General features: G+C 47.8%; 1 protein-coding gene and 1 long non-coding RNA gene across 2 annotated transcripts; one reads left to right on the top strand and one right to left on the bottom strand.

Annotated features, from left to right (window-relative positions):
- Positions 1-1,559: 1,559 nt before the first annotated feature.
- Positions 1,560-4,108, bottom strand: LOC148117942 (uncharacterized). Its single transcript, XR_015736396.1, has 2 exons — positions 3,807-4,108; positions 1,560-1,729 (listed from the first exon to the last, which is right to left on the bottom strand). It is a non-coding gene; the product is annotated as an uncharacterized LOC148117942 (long non-coding RNA).
- Positions 4,109-9,553: 5,445 nt separating this feature from the next.
- Positions 9,554-14,724, top strand: Kctd14 (potassium channel tetramerization domain containing 14). Its single transcript, XM_048435117.3, has 2 exons — positions 9,554-9,750; positions 13,648-14,724. Exons 1-2 carry the CDS (start codon positions 9,640-9,642, stop codon positions 14,296-14,298), a joined length of 762 nt encoding a protein of 253 aa, XP_048291074.1. The 5' UTR covers positions 9,554-9,639; the 3' UTR covers positions 14,299-14,724.
- The last annotated feature ends 2,353 nt before the right edge of the window (positions 14,725-17,077 follow it).

Here is a 17,077-nt window from a genome sequence, read left to right as displayed (position 1 = left end):
AGATGCTCAGACGTTCTGTCTATGGCAGCCTATGTGGATGCCTGCCTGTACCTGGGCAATGACAGTACACGGTCCCCAGATTCCTCCCAGAAATTTTGTAGGGGTATCACCAAAGAGTGTGAGGTCTCTCATAGGTGTGTGTGTGTGAGAGTGTGTATGTGTGTGTGACTAAACACTACCGTGCATATTCAGAGTTGAGAGGGCAGCGTTACAGACCTGACTCTCTCCATGGCCTTAACTGGGTTTCAGGGCTCGAACTCAGTTCGCCAGGTTTGTTAGCAAATGTCTTTTCCCACTGAGCCATCTTGCCAACCCAGAGCTTCCCAGATATAAAAGGATATGTTAAGATTATAAGTAAAAAAAAAGTCCCCAGGCAGGGTGGTGGGCTTCCCTGGGAGAATAGAGGACACTCTGATGTGATGATGTCACGGGAACACTCCATGGTATGGGTTCACATACGGCCTTTCCGGACAGAGGCTGCCTCAGCCAAAGGTGATCAAAAGAGGGTGCACACATTTCTTCATCTCCCGCCACAGACTTGCTCTTTCTCTTCCTCCGAACTAGGCCCCTCCCTCCTGCCTCAGGACCCCGAGTCTTATGTGCCCCTCCCCTGCTTTTCCACTTAGCATCTCTTCCCTTTTGAGACCTCACCTCCCAGAAGTCCTCACTGCTCTGCCTCACAGCTAGCCCATCTTTAAAGAACATCACAGGTTATGTTCTGAGATGACTGCTAGATTTACAGTGACAAGGTTAAGTTAAAGTCACGGGTCACAAGGGTGCATGGGGAAGCTGAAATATGATTCTACTGCAAACTGTAATCTTGCTTGTAAGAGTCTTGTAACATGAGGGCTGGCTTGTTGGGGTTTCTGTCCTGCCCGGTACCCCACAACCGGCAACTCCCAACGAAAATCAATCACACAGAGATTTCTATAAGATTATAAACTGATTGGCCCATTAGGTCAGGCTACTTATTAGCTCTTATAACTTATGTTACCCCATTATCCTTATCTACATTAGCCACATGGCTCAGTACCTTTCTCAGCTGGGCAAGTTACATGCTGCCTCTTCGGTGGTCTGCACAGGAGTGGCAGAGGAAGCTTCCTGTTTCCCAGAATTCTCCTGTTCTCATTGCATCACCTCTACTTCCTGTCTGGTTGACCCACCTATACTTTCTGCCTGGCCAATCAGTGTTTTATTAAAATACACGATTGACAGAATACAGACAATTCTCCCGCACCAGAGTCTCAGAAAACTGTGTTTGGAATTTTTATCTGGAAAAGGCGTAGGCCATGACTGAAGGTCATGCACCCTCAGGTATGGTTCATTGTGGTCTTTTTTTTTTTTTCTTTTTTTTTTCCGAGACAGAGTTTCTCTGTAGCTTTGGAGCCTGTCCTGGAACTAACTCTTGTAGCCCAGGCTGGCCTCAAACTCACAGAGATCCGCCTGCCTCTGCTTCTCGAGTGCTGGGATTAAAGGGGTGTGCCATCACAGCCTGGCTCTTATTGTGGTCTTAACTCTATTATTTGAAATGTCTCTCTATAAAAGCAACGTTGGCACTATGTAGGCAAATTTCACATCATTTTATTAGTTGTGCTTGGATTCTTGATTCCCTGCTGGTGTGAGACGTCAGACTCCAGAGAGAGGGGCGCCTTTCTCTTCCCATGTCGCCTCTGTTTTCCCCGCCCTTCAGGTTGCCTCTGCAGACACTCGGGTGTCTGTGCTCTTCTTCCTTTAACATAAAGATAGAGATACACATGTAAGAACACACACCTGTCATCTCAGCGCTTGGGAGGTGAGGCAGGAGGTACAAGAGTTCAAGGACAGCCAGGGCTATATGAAACCCTGTCTCAAAAAAAAGTAAATAAAAAATAAAAATAAAAAAGAAGGAAAGGGGCTGGAGAGATGGCTCAGTGGTTAAGAGCTTTGCCTGCTCTTCCAGAGGACCTGAGTTCAGTTCCCAACAACCATATGGTGGCTCACAGCCACCTGTAATGAGTCTTGGTACCCTCTTCTGGCCTGCACTGTATACATAATAAATAAATATTTAAAAAAGAAGGAAAGAAGGAAGAAAGGCGAAAGTGTTCTAGCACCCAGCACCCAGGAGGTGGAAACAGGCAGATGAATCTCTGTGAGTTTAAGGCCAATCTGGTCTACATAGACTATTCCAGGACAGCCAGGACTACAATGACTCTGTTTTAAAAAAAGGAGGGGGGGCTTATTTAGTTTGTAAGAAGCCTGAGTGTGAAGCCCAATACCTCATAAGCCAGATGTGTGACATGCCTGAATCCTAGAGGCAGGAGGATCAGAAGTTCAAGATCATCCTCAGCCACTTCGGAAAGTTTAAGACCAGCCAGGGCTAAAGACTCTATTTCAAAAAGAAGGGGGGATAAGGAGGAGGAATAGCAAAAGGGGAGCGAGGAGAAGGGGAGGAGGATCGGGGGACACAGAAGGGAGAGAAAGAGAGAGAGAAAGAGAGAGAGAGAGAGAGAATGGATCGCAAATGAATCTCGATTTCAATGGTGGCCAGATATGCCGTGCACAGTATAATCCAAGCACCCAGAAGGTTGAGGAAGGAGACTTGCAAATTCAAGTCTATTTGGGTTACATAACAAGCCAGACCCTGTCTAAAACAAAAAATGGAAAAAGACAGTACTTGCTACCTGCAAGTTCTGAAGATTAAATGGGATAAAAACGTTCCAGACTCCCAGGCACAAGGGTAGGACAACCTGATCTAAGCTCAAAGCACTCCCTAAGGGCTATTTCTCAAACTATTATCGAACAGAGGAAAGGGAAGGGGGTAACCGTGGGTTGGCAGGGATGTGTCCCTCTGTGGGGCTCACAAAGAGAGCCTTGTGTGGGAGTGGTGGACAAGATGCCTCACGGGGCTTCTGGGCTCAAAGCTGCCGAGCCTGGGCTGGGCATTTTGCCACAGGTAGCTTTCTGAGGGCCTTTTCATCTGAGCCCCAGCTGCCACTTGACTGGCTGGCATGAAGCCCAAGTGGTTGGGGAGTATCGGGACTGGCAGCTTTGTCTTGGGAGGGAGAACAAAGGGCTGGGGTCGGTGGGAGGAGGGCAGAAGGGAGCAGCGCTGTTCCCTTGTTCTCGGAACTAGGCCAGAGGGAAAGAAGACCCAGTCACAGACAAGGGCACGCAGCATTTTGAATTCTTTTGTGGCCGGAGCACGAACCAAGATGAGATTACAAGGACGCTTTCAGATAATACCCCAACCTCTACCGTGTTATACAGGTAGAGAACAAAACACAGAGACAGACAGGGACTGCCCCAGGAAATACTGAGACCCAGTGGCACAGCCAGAGGTAACACTCTGGTCTCTTGTTTCCTACAGACTCTGAGATGGGTCACCGCAACAGAGGTGCCCTTCCCTTATCTGAACTGTGAGGGTTAAATGCGCTAATGAATACAAAAAGTTGGGACGGGGGGTGGGGGGGGTGGGGACTAAATTCATCTTCAAAACTCAGTCTGAGCTTTCTAGGCAGACTAGAGCAAAGAAGACTCAAAGTAGAGGGGGCAGCAGGAACAAAGGCAAGGAGTGCAGACAGCTGGGTTGGGGGAGGCAAGAAACCGAGCTAAAAGCTGTTACTCAGTGTGGCGCCCTCCACACTGGGTTGAAGGTCCTTCCAGAACGCTGGCTCCCTGCGGGAGTCATCCCAGTCTGCCATTAATCCCTTTGGACTCTGGGAGTCCAACTGCTTAAAGCAAAGCAGGGAAGCGTGACTCTAGGAGATCATAGACCCGGCTACGCGGCTTGGCCATTCCTGCCGAGGGATGCTGATGGAGGCACATACCTTGCCTGTGGCTGTGGACCGGATATGTGTGTTATGAGCGAACGCGGCTCCACGTGTTGGAAACGGCGTACTCAGTGTGGCGATGTTAACAGTTGGCTGAACCTTTAAAAGCTAGGACCTCCCTGGAGGAGGTCGTTGACCTCTGCCTGGTCTCTCTCTGGGTGTTGTGTGTGAAGTGTGATCTCTCCGGGCTCACATGTTCTTCTGGCACCAGGCACCGCAATGTGACCCAGCCAGGGGAGTCCTCACCCGAGATTGAACCAATAGGGATTTCTCATCTATTATCCTCCCAAAACTGAGAGCTGAATAAATCTCTTTTCTTTATAAAACACCTAGCTTCAGAAATTTGGCTATAGTGACAGAAAATGGATCAATGCACTCTGATACAAAGTAATTAACTCTTCGTGGTCAAGAGAGAAGACAAGTGAGAGAGAAAAGTCATCATCACAGTAACTTTTCTTTTGCTTTGACAAAACTCTCTGACAAAGGCGAGCTAAAGGGGCTGGAGAGATGGCTCAGCGGTTAAGAGCACTGGCTGTTCTTCCAGAGGTCCTGAGTTCAATTCCCAGCAACCATATGCTGGCTCACAACACTCTATAGTGAGACCTGGTACTCTCTTCTGGCCTACAGGCATAAATGCAGACAGAATACTGTAGACTAAATACATACATACATACATACATACATACGTCAAAAAAAAAAAAAGGTGAGCTAAAAGAGAAAGGGTTTATCTGGCACCCAGTTCAGGGTGTAGTGCATAATAGGGGGGAAGTCACAATGACAGGTGCCCATCTGGGCTAGTGATCTACTGACTTCTCAATCTATATAGTGGAAGATTCCTTGCCTAGGGGATAGTGCCACCCATAGTGGGGTGATCGTTTTACTTCAATGGAAGAAAGGTACTCATCCCAATTCCAAGGTCATCCTAATGTCTGTCTAGCTGACAACAGAGTTATAGTCACAGAGCTCAAACTTGGCTCTGGAAATCTATATGATCTTCATTTCATGTCTTCACGCTTCTGTTTCCTTGCCCATAGACTATTCCTAGATATTTGTTACATAAGACATGGCGTTCAAACCGGGCATGGCGGCGCAACCTTTGATCCCAGCACTCAGGAGGCAGAGGCAGGTGGATCTCTGTGAGTTCGAGGCCAGACAAAGGCAAGCAGTCTACATAGTGAGTCTTGGGACAGTCAGGACTATATATACACATACCTTGTCTTAAAAAAAAGACAGTGTTCAACATGAGCTTTTTCCCCCCTCTTCTTTCTCTCCTTCACTTGTCCAACCTGCTAATAAAAGAATCTATTCAGGTCTCTCTCAAGTGAACACCGTCCTCCATCAAGGCCGAGCTTACCAGCTTCTCTTCTCTTCAGCCTTTCTAGATCGCTCACACTAAAAAGCTGACTTCTTGCTTTGTAGTTTTTGCGCCTTTTTACTGTCTCTAATGTCAATACAAAGATAGATTAACAACAAAAAACGTCTCTCCATTTCTACACCCAACCAACTGGAGAACGACAGTTAACACTGGTTTCTATTATTTTGATAAAGACCACGATCAAAAGCAGCTTGGGGCCGGGCGGTGGTGGCGCACGCCTTTAATCCCAGCACTCGGGAGGCAGAGGCAGGCGGATCTCTGTGAGTTCGGGGCCAGCCTGGTCTACAAGAGCTAGCTCCAGGACAGGCTCCAAAGCTATAGAGAAACCCTGTCTCGAAAACCCCCCCCCAAAAAAAAAAAAAAAAAGATGGGGCTGGAGAGATGGCTCAATGGTTAAGAGCACTGGCTGCTCTTCCAGAGGACCCAGGTTCAATTCCCAGCACCCACATGGCAGCTCACAACTGCCTGTAGCTTTAGCTCCCTGGGAGCTGACACCCTTACACCAATGCATATAAAATAAAGTTAAAGTAAATTATTAAAAAAAAAAAGCAGCTTGGGGAAGAAAGGTTTGATTTGACTTATCCATCCCAAGTCATGGTTCAGTGAAGGAAGCCACCACCACAGAGACTCAAGGAAGAAAACTGGAGACGGAACTAAAACAGAAGCCGTGGAGGAACACTGTTTACGTTCATTTCATTTAACAGGCTTGCTCTGCCAGGCTTGCCCAATTTGCTTTCTTATATACCCCAGGACCACCTGCCCAGGGATGGCTTCACCCATCGTGGGCTGGGTTCTTCCGCGTCTACCATCAATACAGAAAATCCCCCACAGACTTGCCTTCAGGTCGTTCTGATAGAGGCATTTTCTCAATTAAGTTCCCTCTTCCCATGACAAAAATCTAACGAGCCCTCTGTGTTTCATACAATATGCCAATACACGTAGATATAAACTTAGAGATGGTTTGCTATGTTTTCACCAGCGGATCCCCACTATATCACTGCTGCAATACTTACTATTTTATTTTTCATTTATTTATCATTTTTTAAAATCTTTTTTTTAAATATTTATTTATTTATTTATTATGTATACAATATTCTGTCTGTGTGTATGTCTGCAGGCCAGAAGAGGGCACCAGACCCCATTACAGATGGTTGTGAGCCACCATGTGGTTGCTGGGAATTGAACTCAGGACCTTTGGAAGAGCAGGCAATGCTCTTAACCTCTGAGCCATCTCTCCAGCCCCTTAAAATCTTTTTTGTTTGATTTTTGAGACAGGGTTTCTCTGTGTGGCCCTGGTTGTCCTGGAACTAGCTCTGTAGACCAGGCTGGACTCAAACTCATAGAGATTTGCCTGTCTCTGCCTCCTGAGTGCTGAGATTAAAGGCGTGTGCCACCACTGCCCAGCCATTTTATTGTTTTTAATTCTCTGTGTGTGTATGTGTGTGGAGTTGCATGTATATGCACACGTGCATGTATATGCTTGCGTGCGGAGGTCAGAGGACATCTGCAGGTGTCACCTTCAGGAACACTGTCTACCTTTACACAGGGTCTCTTTCCTGGCGGCCATCAAATCAGGCCAGATTACAGGCCAGTGAACCCCAGAGAGCCTCCTTTGTCTGTTTTCCCAGCTCTGGGATTACAAACTTGTACCACCATACCGAGTTGTTAACTTTTGGGCTTTACTGTTTTGTTCTGTCTTGTTTTTTTGTTTCTGTTTTTACTTTTGAGACAGGGTCTCATTATACAGCCTTGCCTGGCCTGGAACTCATTATGAGTACAGGCTGGCCTCAATCTCGTGGAGATCCCAGCCTCTGCCTTCTTGGTGCTGGAATTAAAAGCGTGCGCCACCCTGTCAAGCCATACTGACTATTTTTAATGGCTTCTGGGGGTAGAACTCTGGGCTTCATGCTTGCAAACACTCTCATCAACCGAGACATCTCTCCAGGCCTGCTTTGTTCTTGTCTTTCTTCTTTCTTTGCTTGTTTGTTTTGAGACAGGTCTCATGTGCCCCAAACTGACCTAAAATTGACTAAGCAGCCAAGGATAAGCAGGACATTGAGTTTCTGACCTCCCAAGTGCTGAGATCACAGGTGTGCGTGCGTGTGTGTGTGTGTGCGCTCGTGCGTGTATGCGTGCGTGTGTGTGTGTGTGTGTGTGCGCTCGTGCGTGCGTGTGTGTGTGTGTGTGTGTGTGTGTGTATGCTAGAAGAGGGCATCAGATTCCCCGGAACGAAGTTAACAGGTAGTTGTGAGTGTCCTGATGTGGGTGCTGGGACCCAAACTAGTTCTCTGAGAAAACAACAAGAGCGCTCTTAACTGCTGAGCCACCTCCCCAGCCCCTCCCTATCTTTCTCAACAGACACAGCATTGCAGGGCAGACAGACTGAGGTTTAGTCAGCTGTTAACTGTATCTAATTTGGCTTACACAAAGAGATCAATGGTAAATATATTCATACAAAACGGTGCTTTTTTTTTTATTTCTCCACTGTTGGTTGGAGAACCAAAAGTGGGTTTTTTGCTTTGTTTTGTTTTAGATGTTGTGCCCAAGTTGAGACCCCCCCCCCCCCCAGAGACCACCACCCGAATCTAGTCAAGTCCGGAAAGCAAAAGCAGGGTCTATTCAGCGCAGTCTCCAGCCAGGCTGGAGACTCGACCACTACACAGGACGCAGAGCAGTAGGGAGACCATCATCTGGGGTTGACATTATATAGGCAAAAAACTCAAACTAGGTTCATTTAGGGTCAGTTTGCTAGATGCAGGGTGGAGGCTATTTCTACTTCTGGGCATGCCCCCTGCCCCCCCCCAGCAGTTACTCCTGCTTCTGTCTAGACCACGAGGTTGGGTATCGGTCACAGCTGCTAGGAACATTTCATAGTTTGTACTTTTGCAAAGGTTCCTTTTCCCAACCAACTCTTGATGCTACAAAGTATCTTGAACCCAGTGCCTTAACCAGCTCCTAATCAAGCAAAATTTCTTAAAATTTTCCATATCTTTACATAGAGACGGCCATATTAACGTCTAAAGATCACAGCAGTTCACATTCCAAACAACAAGGTTTGAATATCCCTTTTCTTGCCTCCCTGCCTTTTAGGTATCTGCTCTTACAGTTCCCATAAAGGGAGGGAGTGGGTGTGGCTTGTCTCTTAAAGGGACAGGACAGATTATTATACACACCATTGCTCCTTCAACTGCATTTGTTTAATTCCCTTCTAAACAGCAGTAAGTTTCAAGCCTAGACACTAGAAGAAAAAAAAAAAGAAAAAGTAAAAAAAAAAAAATGTAAACAGCAGTAAGAGTTTATTTCGGCCACTTTAGTTTTGCATTTTTAGAGGTTCTATCGGGCTCAAAAAAAAAATCTCACCGGTCTTTTAAAAAATTGTGTTTTCTTATTCTTTCCTCACGGTTGGGTTTAGGTGTGGCTTTGATTTTGTAAATGTGTGGCTAGAACGGGGCCCTGTGCACACTAGGCAATGCGCTACCACTTACCCACACCTGCAGCCCGTGTTTTAGATGCGCTCTTTCATTTATCTCATGACATTAAATCCGCTCACACTGTACGCCCAGCAGTCTCAGTGTCTGAGGGGCTCGGCTTGTCTCCATTGACTTTTTCTATGACGGACACTTTGTCTCCTTTAGTGGTTGTTTGTGGTTTTGAACTGTGAGCTTCTTTGAGGACCCCTTGCTATCTGTGTACATTCTTTGAAACTTGATTTGAAAGTATAATCGTCCACGACAACACACAGCGAGTGTCGATTTCTCCTTCCTTCCCACTTTCCTAGCTCTCTTCTTTGTGGGGTGTGTGTTTTGCTGGGGGGTCAAACCAGACTTCATACATGCTAAGCAAGTGTGCTACCACTGAACCACGCCCCAGTCTCTTGGGTTTTATTTCCATTGCCAAATGTGTGATTGCAGCGTCTATTCAGTTTCATTTGAATTAAGTGTCTGGCTGTTGTTGCTGTTGATGACCATACTGGGCTCCAATAAGTGTAAATACTGCGCTCCCGTAGTGTAAATATGTTTTAGAGAAGACTTTTCTCACTCAGAACTAAGGCATGAGACAGGTAAGATTCACAGCGCTTGCCTTGAGTGGCAGCTTCTTCTTCTTACTCACTTACTGTTTAATAGTCGCTGATCTGACATCTACCCTCTGAGCGCCCCAGGATTGTCTCCTAGTACCGCTTCCCTGAAAGATTATAGATTACTTGAAGTTGATGACAGTTCAAAGACCCAATGGGGTCGGTGCTCAACACCTCAGAGCCCTTTTAAGCCAGCTAAACAAACTACAGATGTTTTACAAAAGAGGCAACGGGGAGGCACAGAGTTTCTCAGGGGCGGGGAGTCACGAGCCTCTCCAGCTGGGAAGTTTTCGACACGTGGCAGGACTGTGTTTCCCGCCCATAAGTTATCAACCCAAGGCGGTGCTGTGTGGTCAGTGCGAGCTGTCCTTTCCACCAGGATGAGCCTGCCGGCAAACCAACTCAAGGAGCCCAGCCAGGAGTCTCTGCCCGCCAACCAACTCAAGGAACACAGCCAGGAGTCCAGGATCGTGGGCTTTGACCCGGACGTCGTAAGTGCACCCCTGCGCAGCGGCTGCTCCCTTTGTCCTGAACGCCCCACCTCCAACCCCCGCCAGCCGCTTTCCTAGCTCCGTTCCGTTTTCGTTTGCCCACCCTCCAGTAGTCCCTCTATCCCCACCCCCGGGGATCATTTTTTTGCGCCTGTCAGTAAACTCCTTTGATACCTGTGTCCCGCCCCCCCCCCCCCCTCCACCAAGCACTGTGCAGTCTCTCACTTGCTCTTTTCCTCCCTGGCTCACTTCACTTAGTCTGCGTTAGTTCCTGTGTGTGTCCCCTCTGAAAACCTCTGGCTTGGCATAGTCCGGGGATGGGTACTTCAGGGTACTTCAGTTAGTCCTTTACTCTGCCGCCTGATAGGGGTAGCCTGGCCAGCTCCAGCACTGTCCCTCTGCCCCCAAAGAGTACCCTGCTTACTTGCCTTCTCTCATGGACTGGGTGAGAGGCCTTTGGGAGCACAAGGGGGTTTGCTGTGTGCAAAGCCAGGAGAAAAAGAAGGGAGAAAGAGTAACTGAATTTAATGAGGATAACACTGGGGCTATCCTCACAGTAGTGCTAGACCCCAAGAAGGAAGGGTGGGCATTTTATTGAAGAAGTCTATACATGTCCACAAAGGAAAGCACACGCTCAGTTTTAGTTCATAGATCACGGACTCAAAGGCCCAGGATGTGGCTCAGTGGGAAGACCAGGACTCAGTCCCCAGCACTGCCAACAAAACAGGAACAAGAAATAATAAGAATCATTCTTTAACTGAATTCCACAGCACATGCCCACAATCCTACTTGGGCTTCTGGAGACTGTCTTTAAAAACAAAAAACAAGCCAGGTGGTGGTGGCACAGGCCTTTTATCCCAGCACTCAGGGGCAGAGGCAGGCGGATCTCTGTGGTAGCCTGGTTTCTAGAGTAAGTTCCAGGACAGCCAGAGATCACAGAGGAAACCCTGCCTCGAAAAACTCAATGAATTTCTCCAGAGTTTTAGTTGAAATTAAAGAAAGGACAGCTTTGAGGGTGTGTTAAGTAGGTGGCATGCCACCCACCCCCCATTTAGTGCAGAAGTTAGCCCCTAAAGGTGCCTGCCTCACTTAGCAGCTAACAGTAAGTCTGGGTACACGCTGAGAGAATAAAATTCTTATTCTCATCAGGACTGAGTCAGGGGAGAGAGCAGACCCAGAAGCAGGGAAAGTGGCTCTTTCCAATAGTGTGATGAGCATGTCATTGTCGGCTGTTTCCCAAGCTACCCGCCTGGTGTCAAGGGGTTCAGCACTCAGGGTGTCCCATCCTCCCTGCTCAAGAAGGGCTTGAATGAGCTCCTGGGTGAAGGTCATGCAGGGAGCCAGCACTGAGCTTGATGCCAGGTAGGGCAAGATCTGCGCTTATCAGAATACCAGGTCCTGATGCGGATCGGGGCCAAGGGTGAACTTCCTTTACTCTAACAGGTATTCATTGAGTGTCTCTGGTGTGCTGAGTCCTGCTAGTGGGTGCTGGTGACTCGTATGGCAGAGAGGAATAGCGTTCCCCTTTCAAACCTCCCAATCTAATTGAGAATGAGCAAACAGGGGATCCCAAAGGGAGCAGCTACTGTAACCTTAGAATGACTTGTCACTCTGGGGTCATAAGACCACCCTTCTGCAAGGCCCCTGGGGAACCTTTAATTCCAGGCAGAGGTGTGGATCTCTGAGTTCAAGGTCAGCCTGGTCTACAGAGTGAGTTCTAGAATAGCCAGGACTACACAGAAATGCGTCTCAAAAATAATAATAATAATAATAATAATAAAAAAGAGTTGAAAAGAGAAAGAAAAAGAAGGATGGGTAGACTCAGTGATAGGAAGCAAGCTGTAAGAGACTGAAGTCCTGAAGGCTTGGGACCCTAATCCGCCATGGATAGAGGGAGGGTTGCAGTAGGTGATTTTGTTCTTTGTTTGCTAGAAGCCAAGCAATAGGCTTGTTGCAAAGAGCCTGGGAAACCTTGAACTATTCAAGTGTGCAGTGCAGGAGACTCAGGTTTGCTTCAGAGAAAAAGAACTCTGGTTTCAGTGTGCGGAATGGATCCAGGGGTAGGCCCTAGTAAGGGCCACAGAACTTAGCAAACCAACAGGACTGCCAGGACTTGGTGGTGAGTAAGTGTGTAGGGGAGACTAAGATCAAGGAAAAACCACATTATGCTCGACTTCTGGATCAGCTAATGTGAGAAACAGCAGGAGGGGTCAATGTTGGGGGTCTGAGACCATCTGAGTAGAGATGCCACTCATTCATGCAGCTGGGGGAGGGATCTCAGATAATGTATGAATGCTGGGTAGAGCCCAGGAAGGTATAGGGACCCTTTTGACCGAACTGGGTGAGAGATAAGCCAGGTCCCTCCCTGCATTTCCATGGCTATCACAGACTCCACATCCAGCAGGTCCCCCTAGAGGCAAAGTCTCTGCCAGTCACCCACCACAGGCTTTCCCACCCACCCAGGAACTGGCCAGGGTATTGGTAGTAAAGATGGAAGAGGGCCTTCCTCCAGAGGGTAAAAAGAAGTTCATCGTTCTAGGAACACAACTGGGTAGTGTGTATGGATGAGATAGGAAGCTAAGATTTACACAGAGGCTGGGAACTTTGTGGAGAAAAAAATATTTTTTAAAAAGGAACAGAATAAAGAAGCTTGTGGACAGGGCTGAGGTCTTTTTAGATAAACTAAACAGTGGCACATAGGGTGGTAACTTCGGTTTTGTTTTGCTTTGTTTGAAATGGGGTCTTATTGTATAGCCACAGCACAAACACTCATGAGCCTCCGGAGTGCTGAATGCCATCCGGGCCACCACAGCTAGCTAGGAAAATGGTTTCTGTAGATTAGCTTCAGAAAGGACTCTTTTTGGTTATTGCCTTAGTTTTTTTGAAACAGGATTTACTGTGTAGTCCTGGCTGTCCTGGAATTCACTCTGTGGACCAGGCTGAACTTGAACTCAGAGATCCGTCTGCCTCTGCCTCCCAAGTGCTAGGATTAAAGGTGCGCACCACCACTGCCCGGCTGGAAAGGACTTTTGGAGCGGCTGGGTGGATTAGACTTTGAGAGTTGGAGAGATTTGAGTTCTCTGCGTCCATCTTGCTTCCGTTTTCACAGAAATGGAGGCTTAAGGTAAGAAGTGAGCTTCCTTCTCCAGGCAGGGAGCTAACACGGGCTGCGGTGAGGCAGGCCTTGGTGTGGGCTGAAACACCCGCCCTGACGTGACTTGGACTGTCTGATGGGCACTTGATCCTAGCTGCACTTCATCGCTTCCCTGGTCTGTGAATTTTCCCTCTGGGTTTTCTTCATCTGTAAAATGAGGGCATGAGAGGACCTAGAAGCAGAGCGCGTGCAGAATAGGAATGCCAGCGGACTGATTTATTCAGGGTTTAGTCTGTAGCTCCTCGATAACTGCCCGCTTCATCGTCATCAAGGCGATCTCCAGGTTAACCAAACAGCCTTGCCAAGGGGCCTTGAAGTCTAGGGGAGGCAGAAGTTCTGAGCTTTCTTTCCTCAACTGTATGGCCTGGGTCCTTCTTCTCCTGCCACCCCCCCACAGCTGAAATAGCCCCTGTAGGACTTGTTGCCATGGCAACTCAGTGCTCCTCCCCCCCCCCCCCGCCCCGCCCAGCAGCTAGCTTGTTTGCGGGTCTCCTAATTCCAGGACAGTACTTAAATCCTAAGAGGCTGTGCAACACACAGGTTGAGAATGAGGTCATGCCTACATCAAAATGAAGGACCGTCCCCTTCACTGGCCCCCACCCTGACCTGTACGTGAACCTTCAGGCTGGAAATGCAGCCTTCACTTTTATCACTGCAGACAGCACCTCCCCTGCTAGGTTGTTGTTGTGTTGTGTGTCTCCTCGATGTGCACTGTTGGTTCACGCTGCCGTCTGTGTCTGCAGGTTGTGGAGCTGAATGTAGGCGGACAGTTCTACACCACCACCATGGGCACCCTGATGAAACATCCGGGCTCAAAGTTTTCCGAGATATTATCCCGATCAGCAAAATCCTACAAGGATGCCCACGGCCGCTTCTTCATTGATCGTCCTGGCACCTACTTCGGGCCTATCCTGGACTACCTACGCACTGGGCAAGTGCCCACAGAGAACATTCCTGAGGTTTACCACGAGGCTAAGTTCTACCAAATCCATCTCTTGGTCAAGGTTTTGGAAGACATGCCCCAGATCTTCGGTGAGCAGGTGGCTCGCATGCAGTTCTTGCTGGGAGTGCCAAACTACAGGGAGAACCTGGAGGTCCTGTTGCACCTGGCTCGGGCAGAGGCTGTAGCAATGCGCTCGTCGAAGGTGGTGGTGTGTGTGGTGCACACGGAGGAGGAGGAGGCCAAGTGCGTGGAGCCGCTGCATATCCTAGAGGCCAAAAAGACACCCGTCGTCAAATTTGGGCCCTGGAAGGCAGGTCCTGGGACGGAGGACTTTGTGTACTGCCTGGAGAAGGACATTAGAGCCAAGGGGTATACGGTGTCCCCTCAGAGGTACCATCTGAGCAGGGACCCCTATTCATGCTTCTGGATATTCACCTTCACTTGGTGGTGATCCCTTAGGAGTGGGGACTGTTTGTTAGTGGCTGTGGTGAAACTCGTGAAACCAGGTACCATCAAGAGCCATGTTCTAAAGCTGGGCCTGTAGCTCCAGTACTTAGGAGGCTGCGGAAGACCCCACTGAAACAGCTCGGGAGAGGTCAGACTGTCCCCCTCTGGAGCCTGATCCTGCTGGCTGGGATAAAGTAGGCTTTCTCCCGTCTTCTGGGAAAGGAAGCTTATCAAATGTTTAACAGATCAAAGGGTTCCTTCTTACTTGTTGGGAAATAACCCTGATGTAAAAACTCCTCTAGCCTGCCCCTGGTGTGATGTAATTGTGTTTTTGTCTTTATAAATCCTGTAGTGCTCAATTTAGAGGCCAAGAGTTCTTTGTGGCAGGACTCACAACAGCCACAGATTAAATAAAGGACTCTGATCTGGCCTCGTGTCTGTAACTTCCTTCAGGGGATTGTAATGGTATTTTTAATACAGCAGACCTTGCCTGGTGGTCCACAACTTTAATCCGAGCAGGGAGGCAAAGACAGGTGGACCTCTTGAGTTCAAGGTCAACCTGGACTACAGAGGGAGTTCCAGAGCAACCAGAGCTATACAGAGAAACCCTGTGTCAAACACACACACACACACACACACACACACACACACACACACAGAGAGAGAGAGAGAGAGAGAGAGAGAGGGGGGGGGAGAGAGTTAAAAGAAACAAAACGGGGTTGAAAAGATGGCTCCGTAGATAAGAACACCCAGGTGCAGAGGTTTACAACTTAACTGCTTATAACCCCAGCTCCAGGGAGGTTCAGTGCCCTCTTCTGGCCTCCATAGGCAACTACACCCTTGTGTACATACTCTCACACAGACACAAACGGGCTGGCCAGATGGCCCACCAGTGAAAGGAACTTGCCTCAAAGTTTCATCCTTGGCACCCACACACAAGAATAGAGTTGTCATTTGGCCTTCACACAAACAAACAAACAAACAAATACAAAAAAAATTTAAGCCATTTTCTAGCCTAGCATGATGGCATATACTTGCAATCCCAGAGCTTATGGGGTTAAGGTAGGAGGATCACATACTCAAGGCAACTTCTGGCTCAATAATGAGACCCTGGATCAAAATCCGAAATCAGAAACAAAATACTTGTCCAAGCAAATGGCAGGCGGGTCTGATCCTGGAGCTGCCAAAGAGCTGGGCTGGATCACTTCCGAGGTTATAAGAGCTCAGCCCTTTGAAGAAACAGCAAGGTGCATAAGAACTTAAGGCCGCAAGAAGTCTGGTTCCTGAATTTAGATTACAAACATGGGCTACAGCATCTAGCTCACTTTAATCCTTTCGGGGATAAAAGAGGAAAACGTATTTTTTGGCTTATTAGTTGCTTTCCCGCTCCTATGCTAAAACCACGGTGACCAACACAAGTCATAGAGCAGCGTTTTTGCAGGGCTTACGAGTCCAGAGGGATAAGAGTCCATCGGGACACGGAACTGTGGTCGGAGGTAGCATGTGCAGTGAGAGGGACAGCTGAGCTCACGCCTGGAGCCGCGAACAAAAAACAGAGTGAACTGGGAATGGTGCATGGTGTGTAAAACCTCCCAGTGACACACTTCCTGGAGGAATCCAGGAAGGCCACGCCTCCTTAATCTATCCATACCATGCCAACAACTGGTGAGCAAGAATTCAAACAGCTGAGCCTATGGAAGACATTCTCATTCACACCACCACAACTGGGGCTGTAGCCAATGGTGGAGGACTTGTCCAATAAGAACACAGGACAATCTCCCGAACTAAAAAAATCTAAAATATTAAATCTAGCATATGATCTATTTTGATTATTGTGGCATAGGTTGCCATGGTTCAGCCACAGCCTGGGTTCAGGTCTGGAGATGGGGAAGGGGTGTGGGCATGAAGAAATGCATTGGCCAACCACCAGATGAGTTTCACACAGTGGCTGGCCCCCAAGAGCTCCAGTCGCCTTTATTTACACATCAGAAACAATCATGTTTTTCCACACTAACAAACAAGATTTTCCCATCCTCCAATGTTAACCTCCAGCAAAACCAAGTATTTCAAGTATGTTTTCCCTCAACTTTTACATTAACACATCTTTAAACCAAAAACAACACTTATTTTGTTCGTTTGGTCAAATGTCGAGCCAGGTACGTCCTGTCTTTACAAAACTAAAAGTTGATTGACATAGGCACACATCTTCAAGAACAATAATCCTGTTCAAAACATCTTTACAGAAATCGGGGTGATCTGCCTCCGTTGACAGTTGGCATCCCCAGACAAGAAGTCTGAGAAGCATCAGCTCCCAAAGAATATTAGGGGAAAATATTCAAGAAAAAATAGGGTTTCCAGGAAAGATCACATCTGTCCCATGCGTGACTGACAAAATGACACCAAGAGGGCCAGGAGAATCATCAATAGTGTGAGAGAGAAGAGGGCACACAGGCCACACGATCCCAGCCGTATTCTGCGCTGTCCTGAAGCCGCTTGGTTATTAGGAAGCTTAGTTCAGTGGTTCTCACATTGCCTGTGTGTTGGAATTAGTCCAGCAACTTTAAAAAGTATGCCTGGCCTCCATCCCTAGAGACTCTATTTTAGTTGTGTGGCATGTGGTTTGGGTTTTAAGGAAATTCCCCATTAGATATTTCTTTTTAAAGATATTTTTATTAGATCTATTTTATATGTATAAGTGTTTTTGCTTGTGTGTGTGTATGTGTATCACGTACGTGCCTGGTGCCTGTGGACATCAGAAAAAGACATACGATCGCCTGGAATGG

The sequence above is a fragment of the Myodes glareolus genome, chromosome 24, assembly GCF_982192425.1.
Source record: "Myodes glareolus chromosome 24, mMyoGla1.1, whole genome shotgun sequence".
Taxonomy (NCBI): domain Eukaryota; kingdom Metazoa; phylum Chordata; class Mammalia; order Rodentia; family Cricetidae; genus Myodes; species Myodes glareolus.
The sequence above is the reverse complement of the archived record's forward strand: the minus strand, read 5'-3'. Positions and strand labels throughout refer to the sequence as shown.

Excerpts from the sequence above, each read along its gene's own strand:
- Kctd14 (XM_048435117.3), top strand. The coding sequence starts at position 9,640 with ATGAGCCTGCCGGCAAACCAACTCAAGGAGCCCAGCCAGGAGTCTCTG. Across the intron at positions 9,751-13,647 it reads TGGGCTTTGACCCGGACGTC|GTTGTGGAGCTGAATGTAGG; the intron begins GTAAGTGCACCC and ends CTGTGTCTGCAG.